The following is an 18,061-nucleotide window of genomic DNA, read 5'->3' on the forward strand; positions in this document are numbered from 1 at the left end:
AAAATAATAACGTGTCGGGGCACCTGGGTGGCTCATCGGTTAAGTGTCTGCCTTCGGCTCATGTCATGATCCCAGGATCCTGGGCTTGAGCCCTGCGTCAGGCTCCCTGCTCATCAGGGAGTCTGCTTCTCCTTCTCCCTCTGCCCCTTTTTCTCCTCCTCCTGCTCGTGCTCTCTCTCTCTCAAATAAATAAATAAAATCTTAAAAAAAAATAAAATTACAATGTGTTCAAGAAACCACTATGCTATCTTTAGTGTAGGTATTCCTCAAATTTCATTTTCATATCTGTCTTCCTTAAAATATGATCCACATCTTTGTGTTGACCATGAAAATACATATTTTTCTATAACATATATTTAATAATTTAAAATTCATTTACATATATAATTTAATTTAGTCCTTCATATAATAAGAATTTGTGATTATGATTCAATCAACACATATTGAAAGAAATCCTACTATCAATTAAACACTGTACTAGGTCCTATATATGAATAGTCTTTAATGATAAAAACGGTGTTAACCTATTATTAAGATCTTCTTGTGATAACAATGTATGTGATGAGGTTAAATATTGTGATATTATTGAAGTCACTACATGTGATGCCTAAATACAGTTCTGGTTAATTGTTAGGTGAATATATTTATTCAATGAAAACCCTGAGTTCAGAAAAGGAAGCACTTGTCTTGGATGGAGTGGTCTTGGTAAACCTCAAGGCGAAGTGAGTCATGTACTAGTACTTGACAAATGGCTAGAATTTAGCCAAGGAAAAGGCCATGACAAGGGAAGACAAAATGCAATTGGAGGCATACTGCATCAAATGGCATTTAGGGCAACATTGCTATAATATGGTAGGGTATAAGAAATTACAGGTCATTTAAAACTGTAAGTTTACAGAACAAATTAAGTTATATCTGGCAATCAAAATATGGAAATATCAAGGACACCTGCAAAACTATGTACAGGACATGTCATGGTCTCTGCCCAGTTCCTTGTAGTTTGTAGTTTTTTATGTCTGATTTCAAGAATAAAGGAGCATAGAGTTTAAAAGTTTCATGAAAGCAGGGGCACCTGGGTGGCTCAGTTGGTTGAGCATCTGACTCGATTTTGGCTCAGGTCATGATATCAGGTTCTGCGCTCAGTGCAGAGTCTGCTTGAGATTCTCTCTCTCTCTCCCTGCTCACACACTTGCTCTAAATAAATAAATAAATAAATAAGTAAAATCTTTAAAAAATTTTTTCATGAAAGCACATGTTCTTTCAAAGTCTAAAACCTAAATTAAAGATGCTTTAACTTTTTAAGATGTATTTATTTGAGAGAGAGAGAGATTGAGAGAACAAGTGGGAAGAGGGGCAGACAGAGAAGCAGACTCCCTGTGGAGCACAGAGACCAAGGCAGGACTCAATCCCAGGACCCTGGGATCATGACCTGAGCCGAAGGTAGATGCTTAACTGACTGAGCCACCCAGGTGCCCAAAGAGGCCTTAACTTTTAAGTATAAAGGAATCATAGCCAATTTTTTAAAGTTCCAAGGTAATAGGTTTAAGCTAAGCATAAATTCTTGTTAAGTTTAAATGTGAGGTCTGTTTGTTTAAAACAGAGTAAATCCATGTAAATCCATAGACACACTTCATTGATTTACAGAAACAAGTCAATGACTAGATTTTAAAAAGTATTGCCTGTTAAATAATCAAGAGGCATGGCCTTTTAATATTCCTCTAAACAAACAATGTAGATTTTGTAAAATCCCCCTGCAATAGAGTATCATCCATCAGGCACAGGAAAACAACATTTGAATCTATATTATTTTTTATGACTCATCCCTTTAAAATTTCAAGTTTTATGTACGTTTTATAATTTACATAGAGCACATACATTTCTTTACTTATGTGCAATGAGTACACAGTCCACAAAGTTTGAAGACAGATGATAGTTATGTTAAAAAAGAAACAGATAAGTGCAGGACTTAAGTTTATACTAAATGTGCAGCCAATACTTATTTAGGAGATTTTTAAAATTTTTTTATTTTTCAGCAGTTGTGCTGTACTAGTGGTCACTCTCACAGTCCTGGTTCCCATTCTTAACCCTGAAGCAATCTATGGGGGATGAGGTTGTGCAGATTAAGCCTCTCCCCATATCAGACAGTGTCCTATGCATCCTCAGTAGTTTGTCTTTGATGGGAAAATCATCAGATCAGAGTGGTCTCACTCACTTTACCCTCCCCCCCATTGGTTATTGCTTTTGATAAAGGAAGAACAGTTGGTTCGTGATGATGGCCTTCTCACAACTCTTTGCACTCCCGTAGGAGATTCTTGGTGACCAAAGTGTTACCTCCTGGTGAGAGACGCTGATGGCCATGTCACTGTTTCTAGGAGGATTGGGTGAGGCATCCTTCAAATGATCTGTGCATGAGGGAAACCAGAGCAAGTGGTTTGGAGCACAGAATCTGGAGCCCAGCAGCCTGGGTTCAGATCCTGAGTTCCATTCATCTCTGCTCCTCTGCTCTATTGCTACCTGTGAAAACAGTTGCACTGGGTTGTTAGGAGGATCAAAAGAAATAGTATTTCTGGAAACACAGTAAACTTTGTGCAAGTGGTTATTAAACAACAAATGAATATAGGACTCCATTTCACTAGTGGTGATACCAGTCCAGCAATGCTGCTCTGAATCAGAAGAGTGCCCTGAAATGGATTTTACCCATTCTTTTAATCTACTGTACCAGCTCTGATTCTAATGCAGTTGTTTACCAGCCCTCAGCATCTTCTGCTCAAGGTTTATATTTCTGTTAACAAAAATTATGTTGTAACTTTCCCAATTCCTATCCATCTCCTGCTCTAAGAAATATATTTATAAAACATAAATCACTGTTCAGATTTTTCTAGGACATCTCTAATACCTTTAAACTCCTGGAACATCACATAAGGGCCCTGACCTTCCTCCTCTTCACCTGGCACCTCTCCTCCCTTGGCCTTTGCTGGATCATGCAGATTTAGGATTGGGATGCATTCTCATGCTTCTCTCTTCTTGCATCATGTCAGCTATCCATTCTCATGCTTTCATATTTTACTCCTTTCTCCCCCTTGAATAAAATAACTTTTGTCTTCTCTGATTATTTCCTCAATTTATTTTTTAAGACAAGCCATACATTTTTTTATCTATAAAACCTTCTTTAACACCTCCTTCCCTCAAGAATATTTAACTCTTCTCTCCATGTTGCTCCCACATCAGATATCACATGACATCTTATGTATATATGTATATTTTTGTAAGTAAGAATACTCTGAGGTCAGAGACTATTGTCTGATTCATGTCTCAATTATTTACAAATTATTTGAAAAATTGATATATTATGGGATTTTAAATGTATTTTCATGTACACAGCTGAATTTTTATAATAAGATATTATGTGACATCTATAACCCCTAAAGAATGAATTTAAGTTGAATTTGTTGATAAGCTTCATTAGTACTATTTTCTGTTTTCTTCAAATAGCTATTTATGTCTGTGTGTGTGTGTGTGTGTGTGTATTCATTTTAACAAAAGCTACTTCATTCTTTGTTTTCTTTAATTCTGTATTTTCAGGACCCAAATGTGAGCTCAAAGTCTGTATTCTGTTTTGCAGACAACTTTCTAATAATTAGGGGACATTTTATACATTATTTGAGTGAATGGCGCTTTGACCACATTGGATGTGATGAGAGAAGTCTCATAGCTGTGTTTTTGTCTCTCAAACTTTCCCTGGATGATCTTTGATAGCTCTTTGATGTGTAACAATAATGTATTTATGGGCTCTCAGAGAAAACCCCTCTTTCATCCTCATGTTGAGACAGAGCATTATTTGTGATTGCCAGCTATTCCATTATACTTCTGGGAGAAAATTGGCCCGAATGTACTGTACATTAAAAAATCAGCAAATGTGCTCAATTATGTTCACTTGCCTTTGATATTATTTTAACCCTCCTCTTTGCCATGCCACCTCAGAGAGTCCTGATGTTGGCTCCCAGCCAAGATCACATTGTAAGCATGAAAGACTTTTCTCTGTGAAAAATGTAGAAAATTATGTTCTATATTAAGGAAAATATCATTTGCCTTTGCTGAAATATTTTTGTCCTCTAGACATATCCACTTGAGTTATGCTCTAGAATAGATTAATCGACACAATTTAGTGAGTGCATGCTGTGCGCCAGTCTCATATGAAGGAGGAAAGAACAGCATCCTTGCTCCTGGAAAAAAACTTGTTTTTCCTTAAAAGATATCATAACCCTTACAATATAATTACAGACTAATATAAGACCATAGTGATAGAGAGTATAATGCTAGGTATTAGCACATGGGATAAAGCATTTACAGAAAGGATTATCTTTAGAGGCATCAGTAAGTCTGTTCCCATTTACATTATGAAACATTCTTTTAAAGAAATAAACTCCTAGCAATCCATATGTAAATTTATATTCCAAGAGAAAGCCTGGTATCAGTGCCTGGAGTTTTGTGCTCATTAAATACTAAGGATAAATACATATTTCTATATACTTATCCTTTTTTTATCCAAATTAAGAATGGTTTAATAATTATTAAATGAAAATGTAATTGCCAAAGTGGTCATTGTTCCTGTTGACTTTTTGGTGCAGAATGACAGCCAGCGATTATTTTCTGTTTCAAAAAAATTTCTTTTTGTATTTCTGACAAATGGGAACCTTAAGTGCATTTGCTAAGGAGCATATTTCTATTTATCTGGGTGAACATTGTACACTGACATGCTTCAGGAGTGATGGGCTTCATGGGCTTCTTCAGTAATTACTGAGATACTGGTGTAAAGCTATGTAGTACAAGTTCAGGAGTCTTCACAGGCTGTTTTTTACAATTCCAAAAATGTGTGAGGCAAAAACAATGGATTGGAAATCACAAATCATGGGTCCTAAGCCAGGCTCTGTTTTTAATTAACTATATTAATTTAAGCAGTTCACTTTCCCCTTTATCCTCATTTTCTCATCTGTACAGCCTGTGTGTGTGTGTGTGTGTGTGTGTGTGTGTGTGTGTGTGGTGACTAGGAATGATGAAATCTTGGAGGACAGAAAAGATGTTAAGTGGGTATGGTTTCAGATTCAGAATTCTATGATAGAGACAGAATGTAGATTAGTGGTTGCCTAGGGCTGGGGAGGGGAGTAGGATGATGCACGTAATAGTTTTCCTTTTGGAGTGATGAAAATGCTCTAAAGTTGATTATAATGATGCCTACACAACTTTGTAATAAAAAACATTGTCTTACACATCTTAAAGGGTTGAATTGTATAGAATGTAAATTGTATCTCAATAAATCTGTTACCAAAAATTTTATATTTAGATTATAAGTATTAAACAAAACTTTCATTATTTTTCAAATATAGTGTATAAACTATACTCTTTACTCTCCTAATCTTATGTGGATTTTCTGACAAATCTCCATTACCTGAGGTCTACTTCACATGAAATCGTTAATCTTGTCTCTGCACCTATATTAAGTATTATGCTCCAGATTCATCAGAGTGCATTTTCCTTAGCTCTCAAATGCTATTCATCATGTTTTGCTGTGAATAGGCCATGAAATTATATTCTATAAACTAAGTATAATTTTTTTTCTCTGTTTTGTTCTTTTCTTGCCTGAAGACAAAGACAGGGATTTGTTTGCTGCAGGATGGTAATCAGGAGCCTTTCAAAGTCCGGCTGCACCTAGCCAAAGATATTTTGATGATCCAGGAACAGGATGTGATATGTGTGTCTGGTGAGCCTTTCTATTCTGGTGTAAGTAGCTTTCCTTCTGTTGAAGTTTTTTGTTTTTTGTTTTGTTTTGTTTTCAATTTTTTTGTTAATAAAAATGTTTATTCACAGAAAATTCATGATATATTTTCCTTTTACTTACAGAGCATAGTCAATCCTCCTGCATGTAATTTTTGTTGACATTATTAAGTAAACAGTGTCCTTGTATAAGTACCAAACCTAAGTCCACAGCCAACCATTATGGCCCATCCCCACACATTAGGGCATCTCATTGACTCCCAGTTATTAAGTGGCTGCAGTGACACTAGTATCTGATCTTGAGAAAGTGCATTCTACCTTTTCATACAGAGGGACTATCTGAGAACAGTGCAGGGCAGTTTTTCCTGCCTCAGTCTTACCTTGCAATGCACTGGACTTTTGGAGGTGGTACAAAGGTGGAGCCCGATGCTTTGCATTTGAGAAGCATGAGGCTTTAGGTGGCAGTCACCGAACTCAATGGCAATGCTTTTCTCCAGGGGATTGTGCATGAATGATTCCATGGACCTCCTTGATAGAATTATACCCAAACGTCATAGCAAGTTCTGTCTAACGCTCTGTTTGGCATGTTACCCTGCCGCTAATCCAGCCTCAGAAAGAGCCATAAATTATCATTCAAAACTCATTGGTCTGCTTATGAGCACTGAAGTACAGCTGTGGAAGACATCTTTAGGTGAAATTAGATTATATTCGACAAGACAATTTTAACATTAAAGAGGACAACTTTTAGAGTTTATCATTTATTATGTAATAATATTAAAGACATTATTTTAACAGTGTTTCCAAATGTGATCTCAGAAGAAAATTACAGCAAATAACAAACAGTACTCTTCCTGGATTCCCAGACATCTATAGCTATTTAGCACAAAGATTTAATTTGTAGCTTATTCACAGATTTACCTTGGAGTCTTTTGTTGGTGGTGAATAATGCTGAACTGGAGTTTCCACCTCACTTTTCACCAACATCCTATGGGAGTCACACCAGGTCCTAAATCAATAGGCCCTTGCTAACTAAAGATAATGGACATTTTGCAGACTGTTAACTATTCTTTTGTCACAGACCATTTAAATCACCCTGAATCATGGGTCTGGCTGTCAAAGCTGATTAAATTGTTCCTATGGAGTGCCCATTCTTCCTTTTAGTTAATAAAAGAATAGCAGTCAATGGTCACTTTCTCTCCTTTTTTTCCTTCCTTCCTTCTTCCTTCCTTTCTTCCTTTTTTTCTTTCTTTCTTTCTTTCTTTCTTTCTTTCTTTCTTTCTTTCTTTCTTTCTTTCTTTCTTTCTTTTTCTTTCTTTCTTTCTTTTCTTTTCTTTCTTTCTTTCTTCTTTCTTCTTTCTCTCTCTCTTTCTTTCTTTCTTCTTTCTTTCATCCTTCTTTCTTTCTTTTACTTCTTCCCTTCCTTCCTTCCCTCTTCCTCCTTCTCCTCCTTCTTCTCTCCTCTCTCTCTCTCTTTTCAGTGAAGCAATATGATTCATACATATAACTCTCTGTAATGAATATATTACACAAATTCTAGATAAGTAAAGTGTTGTAATTTGTAAAATTCAGTCTATCAATACTGAAATAATGTTAACTGATTTTAAACTATGCTGTCAAAATAGTTAATACACAAAAACCCAATCTCTCTTTTGAATAGAACACTGGGAAGAACTTGACAGAATTAAGGAGAAAAATCCTATGATAAAACCAACAAATATAAAAAAACAATTGACAAAATTTGACAGTCATTTATAAGAAATACTTTCAGCAAAGTCTGGATAGCATGGAACTCCCTTAATTCAATAAGCCTCTAATGAACACTTCCACTAACATTATAGTTTATATTGAAGATACTCTCTGAGGCTGTAAACAAGTCAAGGATCATCACTTGCTTCATTTTTACTCAATATTGTTTTGGTTGTACAGTAAGTCAGGAAATGGATATAAATGGCATAACAGTTGGGAAAGAAGAGGTAAACAGCTCTATTTTAGATGTCATGTTGGTGTACATAGAAACCCCTAAGTAATCTACAAAAAATAGAGTAACATACAAATTAGGTTGCTGGAAATAAGGACAATGTCCAAAGTTAATTGTATTTCCATAATTTGCAACAAACAAAATAAAAACGGAATCCACAATACATTGAAGAGATAATACATTCAGGAATAAATTTAACAAAATATGTACAAAGTTTTTACCTTGAAAACTATAGAACTGTGATAAATGAAATGAAAATAAACAAGTAAATGGAGAAATGTAACTAAATATTAAGTTTTCAAATCTTCCTAAACACCCAATATCAATTAAAATCCCCAAAATATTTTTGTAGACCATGGCAAGTTGATTCTAAGATTTACATGGAAATACAAAGACTCAGTACAGCCCAAACAATCTTTAATAAGTAGAACAAAGTTGGAGTGTTTATACTTCCTAATTTCAGAACTCACTGTAAGTTGCCAAAATGAATACAATGTGATATTGTCACAAGTACAGGCACATGAATCAAATGGAACATTATAGAGTCCAGAAACAGACCCACACTTACATGGCCAATGGCTTTTTTTATTGTGGTAAACTATACATAACATAAAATTTACCATTTTATTTATTTATTTTTTAAGATTTTATTTATTTATTTGACAGAGAGAGAGAGAGCACAAGCAGGCAGAGTGGCAGGCAGATGGAGAGGGAGAAGCAGGCTGTCTGCTGGGCAGGGAGCCGGATGCGGGGCTTGATCCCAAGACCCTAGGACCATGCCCTGAGCTGAAGGCAGCCGCTTAACAGACTGAGCCACCAGGCGCCCCCAAATTTACCTTTTTAACCATATTTAAGTGTACTGTTCAGTGACATTGATCATATTCACATTGCTGTGAACCTATCACTGCTATCCATATCCAGAATTTTCATCATCCCATACTAAAACTCTGTGCCTATTAAGTAATACTCCCCTCAGCCCTTGATAACCTCTATTCTACTTTGTCTCTATTAATTGACTCATAAGTGGATCACACACTCTTCATCCTTTTGGGTCGGTTTATTTCATTTAGTATAATTCTTCAAGATTCAGCCATGTTGTAGCATGTATCAGAATTTCCTTCCTTTATAAGACTGAATAATATTCTATCCCCATGTATATACCATATTTTGTTTATCTTGTTCATCCATCCATCCAACAGTGTACATCTGGGTTGTTTTCACCTTTTGGCCCTTTGGAATAATCCTAATATGAACATGGGAGCACAGATATATGAGTCATTGTTTTTCATTCTTTTGTGTATGTTCCCAGAAGTGGAATTGCTGGATGAAATGGTAATTCTGTGGCAGTTTTTTCGTTTGATCTCTTATCAGATATGTGATTTGCAAATAATTTTCTCCCAACATATGGGTTGCCTTTTTATTCTGTTGTTTCCTTTGATGCACAGATTTTAATTTTGATGAAGTTCAGTTTATTTATTTTTCTTTTGTTGACTGTACTTTTGGTGTTATATGTAAGAAATCATTGCCAGATCCAATGTCATGAAGATTTTCCCCTATATTTTCTTCTAAGAGTTCCTAGTTTCAGTTCTTCCATGTCCATCATGTATATTGATTTATTTCGAATTAATTTTTGCGTATGGTGTTAGGTCCAGCTTCATTCTTTTGTGGGTGAGTATCCAGTTTTTCTGACACCATTTCATCTTGGTACCCTTGTCAGAAATCATTTGACCATGTATTTAAGGGTTTATTTCTGAGCTCTCTCTATAAGTCTGTCTGTTTTTATGTCAGTACCATACTGTTTTGATTACCTTAGCTTTGTGGTAAATGTTGAAATCAGGAAGCGTGTACCATCCAGCTTTGTTCTTTCTCAAGAATGTTTTGGCTACATAGAGCTCCTTGAGATTCCATATAAATTTTAGGATGGATTTTTCTATTTTCATAAAAAATGACATTATGAATTAGTAGCTAGCTTTGGATAATATTGCCATTTCAATAGTAGTGAGCCTTCTAATCCATGAATGCAGGATGTCTTTTCATTTATTTATGTCTTTAATTTCTTTTGGTAATGTATTGCGGTTTTTAGTGAATGTCTTTCACCTTCTTGTTAGTTAATCCCGCTTTTTTTATTATTTATATGCTATTGTAAATGGAGTTGTTTTCTTAATTTTCTTTTCTTTATTCAACGGATTTTTGTGTATTCTTTTTGTATCTTGCTACTTTGCTGAATTTTTTTTTTTTTTTTTAGTTCTAATGGCTCTGTGTGTGTGTGTGTGTGATGTATGTGTATAATCTTTAGGTTTTCTGTATATAAAATCATGTCATCTGTGAACAGAGATAATTTTACTTTTTTCCTTCCAATTTGGTTATCTTTTATATCTTTTTCTTGCCCAGTTTCTCTGTCTAAGACTTCTATTACTATGTTTAATAGAGGTGGTGAAAGTAGGCATCCTTACTTTTGATCTTAGAGAGAAAGCTTTAAGTCCACCTCTGAGTCCAGTCTTACCTGTAGGTTTTTCATATAGGGCCTTTATTATTTTGAGGTAGTTTTCTTCTAAGATTTTTGACTGTTAAAAGGGTGTTGAATTTGCCAAATGCTTTTTCTGCATCAATTGATAAGATTATGTGTGTGTTTCCTTCATTCTGTTAATATGGTATATTGAATCTCATATATTGTATCATCTTTGTATTCCAGGAATAAATCCCACTTGGTCATGATATATAATATTTTTAATATGCTGCTGAGTTCCGTTTGCTAGTATTTTGTTGAGGATTTTTGCATCAAAGTTCGTAAGGGTCATAATAGTTTCTTTTCTTATAGTCTTTTTCTGATTTTGGTATCAAGGTAATATTATCCTCAATGGGTAAGTTAGGATGTTTTCCCCCCTCTTAGTTTTTTGTAAGAGTTTGAGAAGAATTGGTATTATTTCTTCTTTAAATGTTTGGAAGAATTGACTAGTGAAATTAACAGATTCAAGATTTTTCTTTGTTGGAAGGTTTTTGATTACTGATTTAATCTCTTTACTAGTGTTATATCTGTTCAAATTTTCTATTTCTTCATGGTTCGGTGTGAGTAGGTTTTGTGTCTTTAGGAATTTGTCCATTTCATCAAGGCTATCGAGTTAATTCTTCATTCTCTCTTTGGATTTTTTAAAATTTCTATCAAGTTGGTAGTAATGTCCTCACCTTTTTTTTCTGATTTTAATCATTTCTTTAGTATTTAATATTCTTTTTATCTTAGCCAATCTAGGTAAACAGTTATGATTTTGTTAACCTTTTCAAAGAACACATTTATTTCATTGATTTTCTCCATTGCTTTTCTATTCTCTCTTTTATTATCTCAGTTCTAATCATTATTATTTCCTTCCTTCTGCTAGCTTTATGTTTAGTATGTTTTTTTCTTTTTCTATTTTCTTAAGTGGTTAAGTTAGGTTGTTGGTTTGAGATCTTTTTTTTAATGTAAACTTCTATAACTAAAGGTTCCTTCTTGGCACTGCTTTCCCTGCATCTCAACATTTTGATATGTTATACTTTCATTTTCATTCATCTCTGATATGTTCTATTTTCCCTTGTGATTTCTCCCTTTCCTATTGGGTGCTTAAAAGTATCTTAATTTCCAGAAATTTGTGAGTTTTCACTTTGCCTTCTGTTAGTGATTTCTAACTTCAACCTGTTGTGGTCAGAGAAGATACTTTGTGTGATATCTACCTTCTAAACTCTAAGACTTAATTTGTGGCCTAACATATGATATATCCTAGAAAGTGTACCATGTGCACTAGAGAAGAATGCTAGCCTTTGAATAGGATATACTGTCCTGTTTGTATGCCTTGTGATTTTTTTTGTTGAAAATTGGACATTTGACTCTTACAATGTGGTCACTCTGGAAATCAAATTCTTCCCTTTCCCCAGGGTTTGCAGCTTTTGTTTTTTAGTCTTTAATTTTTGTAGGTCATCTCTATGCCAGGGATTGGCCTAAAGTGTCAGCTTGAGGTCTTCTCAGATCTTGCCTGAGCCTATGTCTTCCCCTGAGCATGCATTGTGACTTTGTAAATTTCCCCATATATACATACAGTTTCTTTTGAGTATCTTAATTTTTAAGTGTTTGACTCCCAGAAGAGGAAATAGCTCCCTATATGAAGGGAAAGGAAGGCTCTGGCTCTTTAAATCCCCTGGAAGTTGCTTCAGCCCGTGGGGGTTGCAACAATGGCAGTTTGCTGTCTCTACACCTCTGCAATCAAAAGTAGATATCAGTGATCAGAACTTGGATCCCCAATATTTGGAGTAGAGTCCCCATTGCCTACCCTGTTTCCAATAAGCCAAGTGTAAGCTTCTCCAGGAACAGATACACAGGTGTTTGTCACTGGGCTGGTGGGGGGATGGGTAGTTGCCACAGTTCTGAGAGCAGAAATTGACCTAAATTAGCCGTGATTTACCATCCAAAACTTCTGAAAGTTGCAATCTTTACAATAGACTCTAGAATCTAAAAATAATTACACCAGACAAATTCTACCAGTGCAACTGTCTAGGTAGAAAAAAGAATTCTTGGTGCTTCCTATTCCCCCCATCTTCTTTAATGCCACTGGTCAGTTGTCAAACCAGTTCAAAGGGGAATAAAAATCCTTTCAATAAATAATGCTAGAACATCTCAATAAATATATGAGAAAAGTAAGATTACACCTGACTCCTACTTTATATGAATTACAAATATTTTGAGATTGATCTTACTGAAAATGTAAAACTAAAACAAATATATTCCTGGAAAAAAAAAAAAAACATAGGAAAACGGTTTTGTGTTCAAGGGTAGACAAAGATTTTTTAGGATGAAACAATACTAATAAAATAAAAAAGAATGGTAATGTGAACTTCATCAGATTTTTTTAAAAATTGAACTTTAAAAAATCCTTTTTAAGAAAATGAAATGGCAAACCCCAGATTAGGGGAAAATATTCCCATTTGACATAAGGCTTGTGTCTATTATATATAAAGAACTATCACAAATTAAAAAACAAACTACCCAATTAAAGAAAACAAATAACAACAACTGAGAAAAGACCACAAAGTAAGATATGCAACTCACTAAGGAGAGCATAAAAAGATGTTCTAATTTATCCAGTCATCAAGAAATTGCAGATCAGATTAAAATGCCATAATACACAACTTCACACCCATTATAATGGCTTAAAAAAAGACTTGGCAAAGATGTGGTTCATTTAGAAATCTCATGCATTATTGTACCAATTGAGCAACAACTTTGGAAAACTATTTGGCAGTTTCTTATAAAGTTAAACATAAACCCACCCTAAACTAAAAAAAAATCCTTCTCCTTGGGATTTCCCCAAGAATAATGAAAACAAATGTTCACAAAAAGACTTGCACAAGAATATGCAAGTTGTGAACTAAAACAAATTGTGAAATGATGAATGAATTCTGGTACATTCAGAAAATGGATTTGTATTCATTTATGCCTTCAGTAAAGAAATAAATAAGGGATTTTCAGTTTCTGGTTCTACATATAGGAGCTTGGAAGTCACAACTCAGTCATAACAAGTAAAATCTGAACAGACTGGAAAATCTTCAGCTCTCCTTGGATCCATAAGAGAGGGGAGGACACAGGGCAAACTGCTGCCCCCAAGACTGGTTAGACAAGACAGGCAAATACAGGGAGTCACAGCTTACCACGTCAGAGGCCCATGCACAGAAACCACTGTGGTCACCAGTACAAGGGTAGGAAAGCCAGAACTGTAATTGAATTGCTGGAGGCTCAGTGTGGACAAGTCTGAGAGTTAAAAATGCAAGGGGACTTCTGGTTTCCGGTTCTGCTTTTAAGGAGCTTGGAAGTAAGTCACTACTCCTTCCTCAAAAATATAAAGTCGAACAGACTGAAAAATCACCAACTCTTCTTGGATTCATAAGACAGAAAACAGGGCAAACCTCTGCCCTCAGGATTGGAGAGACAGAGAGTTGAATACAGAGAGTTGCTGCTAACCAGAGCAAAGACTCAAAAGCAGACAGTGGGAACCAGGGTAGGAAGACCAGAACAGTAATTGAAGAATTGCTAGCCACTCAGTGTGGGCAATCTGAGAATTAAAAACTCCAGGGGGACCCAGTCATAGGGGCCCCCACAATGGTATGAAATTTGCATTCAAGAGTTTGACCAGTTTCTCACAGTAAAAATTAGAGAAAATCCCCTCAGGTGTCCCCTGAGCGGGAGGGAGAGATGGAACCATTTTGAAATAAGCCAGAGCACTCTGTTCTTCTTACCAACGCCTGCCCTCAGGGGAAGCTAGTTAATCAGAGCCTAAACTACTTGGGTGTTTTCAGACCCTAACTGACCTGAGGAAGGGAAATACCCAACTCCAGTGCCAACTCCAGTGCACTCTAGCTGTCCTGTCCAACTCAAGGGGGTAGGAATAAACTGAGAAGATTATCAAAAGACTGAGACCTAATCATAGGACTCTAGAACTCTTCTCCTCCCCCGACACTACACCACCACATTATTAAAGGCCTATTGACAGTAGTTCCTTTTACCTAGTACTTCATGGGAAGCTACCAAGAAAATATTACAAGGAATACCAAGAAAAATTACAAAAAACACACACCAATTTTGAAGAAACAGAACAAACATCAGAACCAGACATGTCAGAGATGCTGGAATTATCAGATCAGAAATTGAAAATGACTGTGGTTAATATACTAATGTCTCTACAGCATAAAAGAGACAGCATGAGGAAAGACATAGGTAATGTAAGCAGAGAGCTAGAAACCAGAAGAAGGAACTAAAAAAATTCTAGAGATAAAAACATGCTAACAGAAATGATGAATGCTTTTGATGGGCTCATTAGTAGGCTGGACACAGCAGAGGACAGAATCTCTGAGCTAGAGGATTTATCAATGGAAGCCTCAAAACCTGAAAAATTAAGAGGACAAAGACTGAAAAAACAGAACAGAATATCCAAGGACTGTGGGACAGCTACAAAAGGTGTAACACATGTACAACGGGAATATCAGAAAGAGAAGAAAGAGAAAAAGGAAGAAATATTTGAAACAATGATGACTGAGAATTTCCCCAAATTGATGTCAGGCACCAAACCACGGATGCAGAAATCTTAGAGAACAGCAGCAGAATAAATGCTAAAAACCTACACCTAAGCATGTAAATTACATAAAAGCAAAGATAAAGAAAAAATACTAAAAAAGCCAGAAGGAAAAACATACCTCGCCTATAGAACAGAGATCAGATTTACAACTGTCTTCCCCTTATAAAGCACACAAACAGGAAGAGAGTGGAGTGAAATATTTAAAGTGTTGAGAGGAAAAAGTCTCCAACCTAGAATTCTGTACCCTGCAAAATTATTCTTCAGAGGTGGAGGAGAAACAAAGAATTTCTCAAACAAAAACTGAAGGAATTTGTTGGCAGTAAATCTGCCTTTCAAGAAATACTAAAAGAAGCTCTTTAGGGAGAAGGAAAATAATATAGGTCAAAAACATGGATCTTTTTATTTTTTATTTTTTTATTTTTTTATTTTTTTTATTTTTTATTTTTTTTTAAAGATTTTATTTATTTAAGAGAGAGAGAATGAGAGACAGAGAGCATGAGAGGGAGGAGGGTCAGAGGGAGAAGCAGACTCCCTGCTCAACAGGGAGCCCGATGCGGGACTCGATCCCGGGACTCCAGGATCATGACCTGAGCCGAAGGCAGTCGCTTAACCAACTGAGCCACCCAGGCGCCCAAAAAACATGGATCTTTATAAAGAAAGGACGAGTAACAAAGAATAAATAAGTGAAAAAAATAAAACCTTTCTTTTTTTTAATTCTTAATTGGCATAGAAGATAATAGTTTGTTCAAAATAATAACAGCAAAAATGTTTTTGATTATCTATGTTTATGAATACTATATATGCTTAAGTATGGATATTACAAGTGAAATGACTGACAGAAATTAGACAAGGGAAGAGAGAGCAGCATCAGCATTATTTGGTTATTATAAGGTACTCATACTACCTGTAAAACAGTGTAGTGTTATTTGAACGTGGATTTGGATTACCTGCAGGTATATATTACAAACTTTTGGCGAACTACTAAAAAAAGTATAAAAGGAACTATGACTGATATGCTAAGAAAGGAGAGAAAACAAAATCATACAAAATACTTAATTTAAACAACAAAGGGCAGAAAAAGAGTGAAAGACAAAAATAAAATAAAAAACAGGGCAATAAATTGAAACAATAACAAATATGGTAGCCATTACTCTAACTTTATCAATAGTCACTATAAAATCAATGGTTTAATATGTCACAAAGAATTGTACACCAAGACCAAATGGGATTTATCTCAGGTATGCAAGTCTGGTTCATCATTCAAAAATCAATTAATACAATCCATGACATCAATAGGTTAAAAAAGAAAAAAAAAACTTTCTAGTGGAAGAACCCTAGGAGGGAAGCCCCATTCCCCCCTTGGCACACTGTTACAAACAGACCCCATATCCTTTCCAATACATACCTCACTACTAGGCCAAATGAATTTGGACAGGAAAACATGTGGTTGCTACTGCTACTTAGGTAACCCATTTTCTCTCTTACAAAATCACTGGAACTCATGAGGTCCCAGGCCTTTTCTTCTGAAAGCAGTTGCAGCTACTAAACAGGTATACCCTACGTGCACCTTTGTAGGCACCAGCAGGGTCTAGAGTGCTCTCAGCCACTGTCTTTCAGAAATCCCAAAATAAGGGGTCACTAGTCCCTATCTTTAAGGACACAGCAACATTTCAGGTCTATATGTTCGTCCCACCCCTTGGTGGATCCTCCCAGAAGGTGGAGGAGACTGTGCCAGTGCTACAGGGACCTGCCCATATTCTTATGGTGCACTGCTTCCTACACAATGGTGGTTCCTTTCCCAGCCACTGGCCACTCTCGGGCTCAGGGCGTTCTCCATCTGTGGGAGTGCAGTACCTGTGCACCGGGCAGGGGAAAATGCTGGGAATTGCCTCCCCCAGAGGCAGCCCTCAACCAGTGACCAAAAAGAGCTGGAGGGTGAGCACCAGCTTCTTCAATTTTGAGTGGGTACTTTGAGGGACATTCCAATTCCCAGTAGGACAGAACCATCTACACAGAGCAGTAACCCACTTGAAAACACTCCTTGCATTGGCCTCATTTCCTTCTGCTCTCCAAATCCCTTTCCTTCATTTGAGAGCATTTCCTGGGACCCATCCCAAATGAAATTCTACCTTCTATATCTACATCTGGGGGAAACCAATCTATGAAAAAGAATGTAGTGCCTTATGCTCTCAGACTTAAACAGTTGTTCTCTGGGAAAACTCTGCTTTTTAAAACCTCCCACTGCCAAAGGCCCTTAGACACCTCTCTGTTGAAAACCAGTCCCTCTTTGAATGTGACCTTCACAATGTATGGTCTTTGTGATCTCTCCACAAAGGTAGCTTGACTTTTCACTTAAGATAAGTTTGGAGGGTGGAGTATCTGGGCTGAGATATTCATCTAACTTTTGAGAGAATAAAGTCACATCTGTGTGTAACAACTGAAACATTGTTGACACTTAGTCTCCTTAAGTTAGTGGAAAAGTTAGGAGAGAATTCTTAGGGCACAGCAGATATTAGGTGGAGACTCCAGACAAATGAAATCTGGGGGCAATGTTATGAAGCTCTGGTTGGACAATGCAGGAATAGAAAATTCATGGTAAGTGTGTGAGGAGGTGCCTCCATGAGAAGGCAGGAAAGACACTGGATTGGGATGATGAAGGGAAGTCTATTAAGGACTGAGTGTATGTTCATCCCCAAGTTTCATAGGTTAAAGCCTCACCCCAAATGGTGAGACCTTTGGGATGTAATTAGGTTAGATGAGGTGATGAAGATGGAGCCCCATGATGGGATAAACACCCTTACAAAAAGAGGACGACTTCCTCTTCTCCCCATGTGGAGGTACAGCAAGAAGGCGGCCATTTGTAAGCCAGGAAGTAGGCCTTCACCAGAATTCAACCCTTCTGGCTGGCACTCTGATCATGGACTTCCAGTTTCCAGGACTGTGAGAAAATAAATGTCTGTCGTTCAGTCCATTCTGTATATGGTATTTTGCTACAACAGCCTGAGCTAAGACAGAACCTTTACTTTAGGAATGGGGTGTGGAATTTGAGGGAGGAGGGGAGTATGGGGAACACCACATAGGCCACAGGTCAGGATGAAAACACCATAGCCTGGTGAACTTTATCAGCAAACTAAGGTGGAGCTGAGCTCCTCAAATGCTATCAGTATGAGCTTTGTAATGAAAATGACAGAGTAATCACTCTCATCAAATAGGGGCT

The 18,061-nt window shown here is 36.4% G+C and overlaps 1 protein-coding gene across 8 annotated transcripts in view; it reads left to right on the forward strand.

Annotated features, from left to right (window-relative positions):
* SNTG1 (syntrophin gamma 1) overlaps positions 1-18,061 on the forward strand; it is a 907,627-nt gene that overhangs the window by 579,114 nt on the left and 310,452 nt on the right. For all 8 annotated transcript variants that reach the window (XM_032421884.1, XM_032421883.1, XM_032421890.1 and 5 more), the window contains one exon: positions 5,644-5,778. In XM_032421884.1, the coding sequence (XP_032277775.1) occupies positions 5,644-5,778 (135 nt within the window). The remainder of the gene's footprint in view (positions 1-5,643; positions 5,779-18,061) is intronic.

The sequence above is a fragment of the Phoca vitulina genome, unplaced genomic scaffold, assembly GCF_004348235.1.
Source record: "Phoca vitulina isolate PV1807 unplaced genomic scaffold, GSC_HSeal_1.0 scaffold25, whole genome shotgun sequence".
In the NCBI taxonomy this organism is placed as follows: Eukaryota; Metazoa; Chordata; class Mammalia; order Carnivora; family Phocidae; genus Phoca; species Phoca vitulina.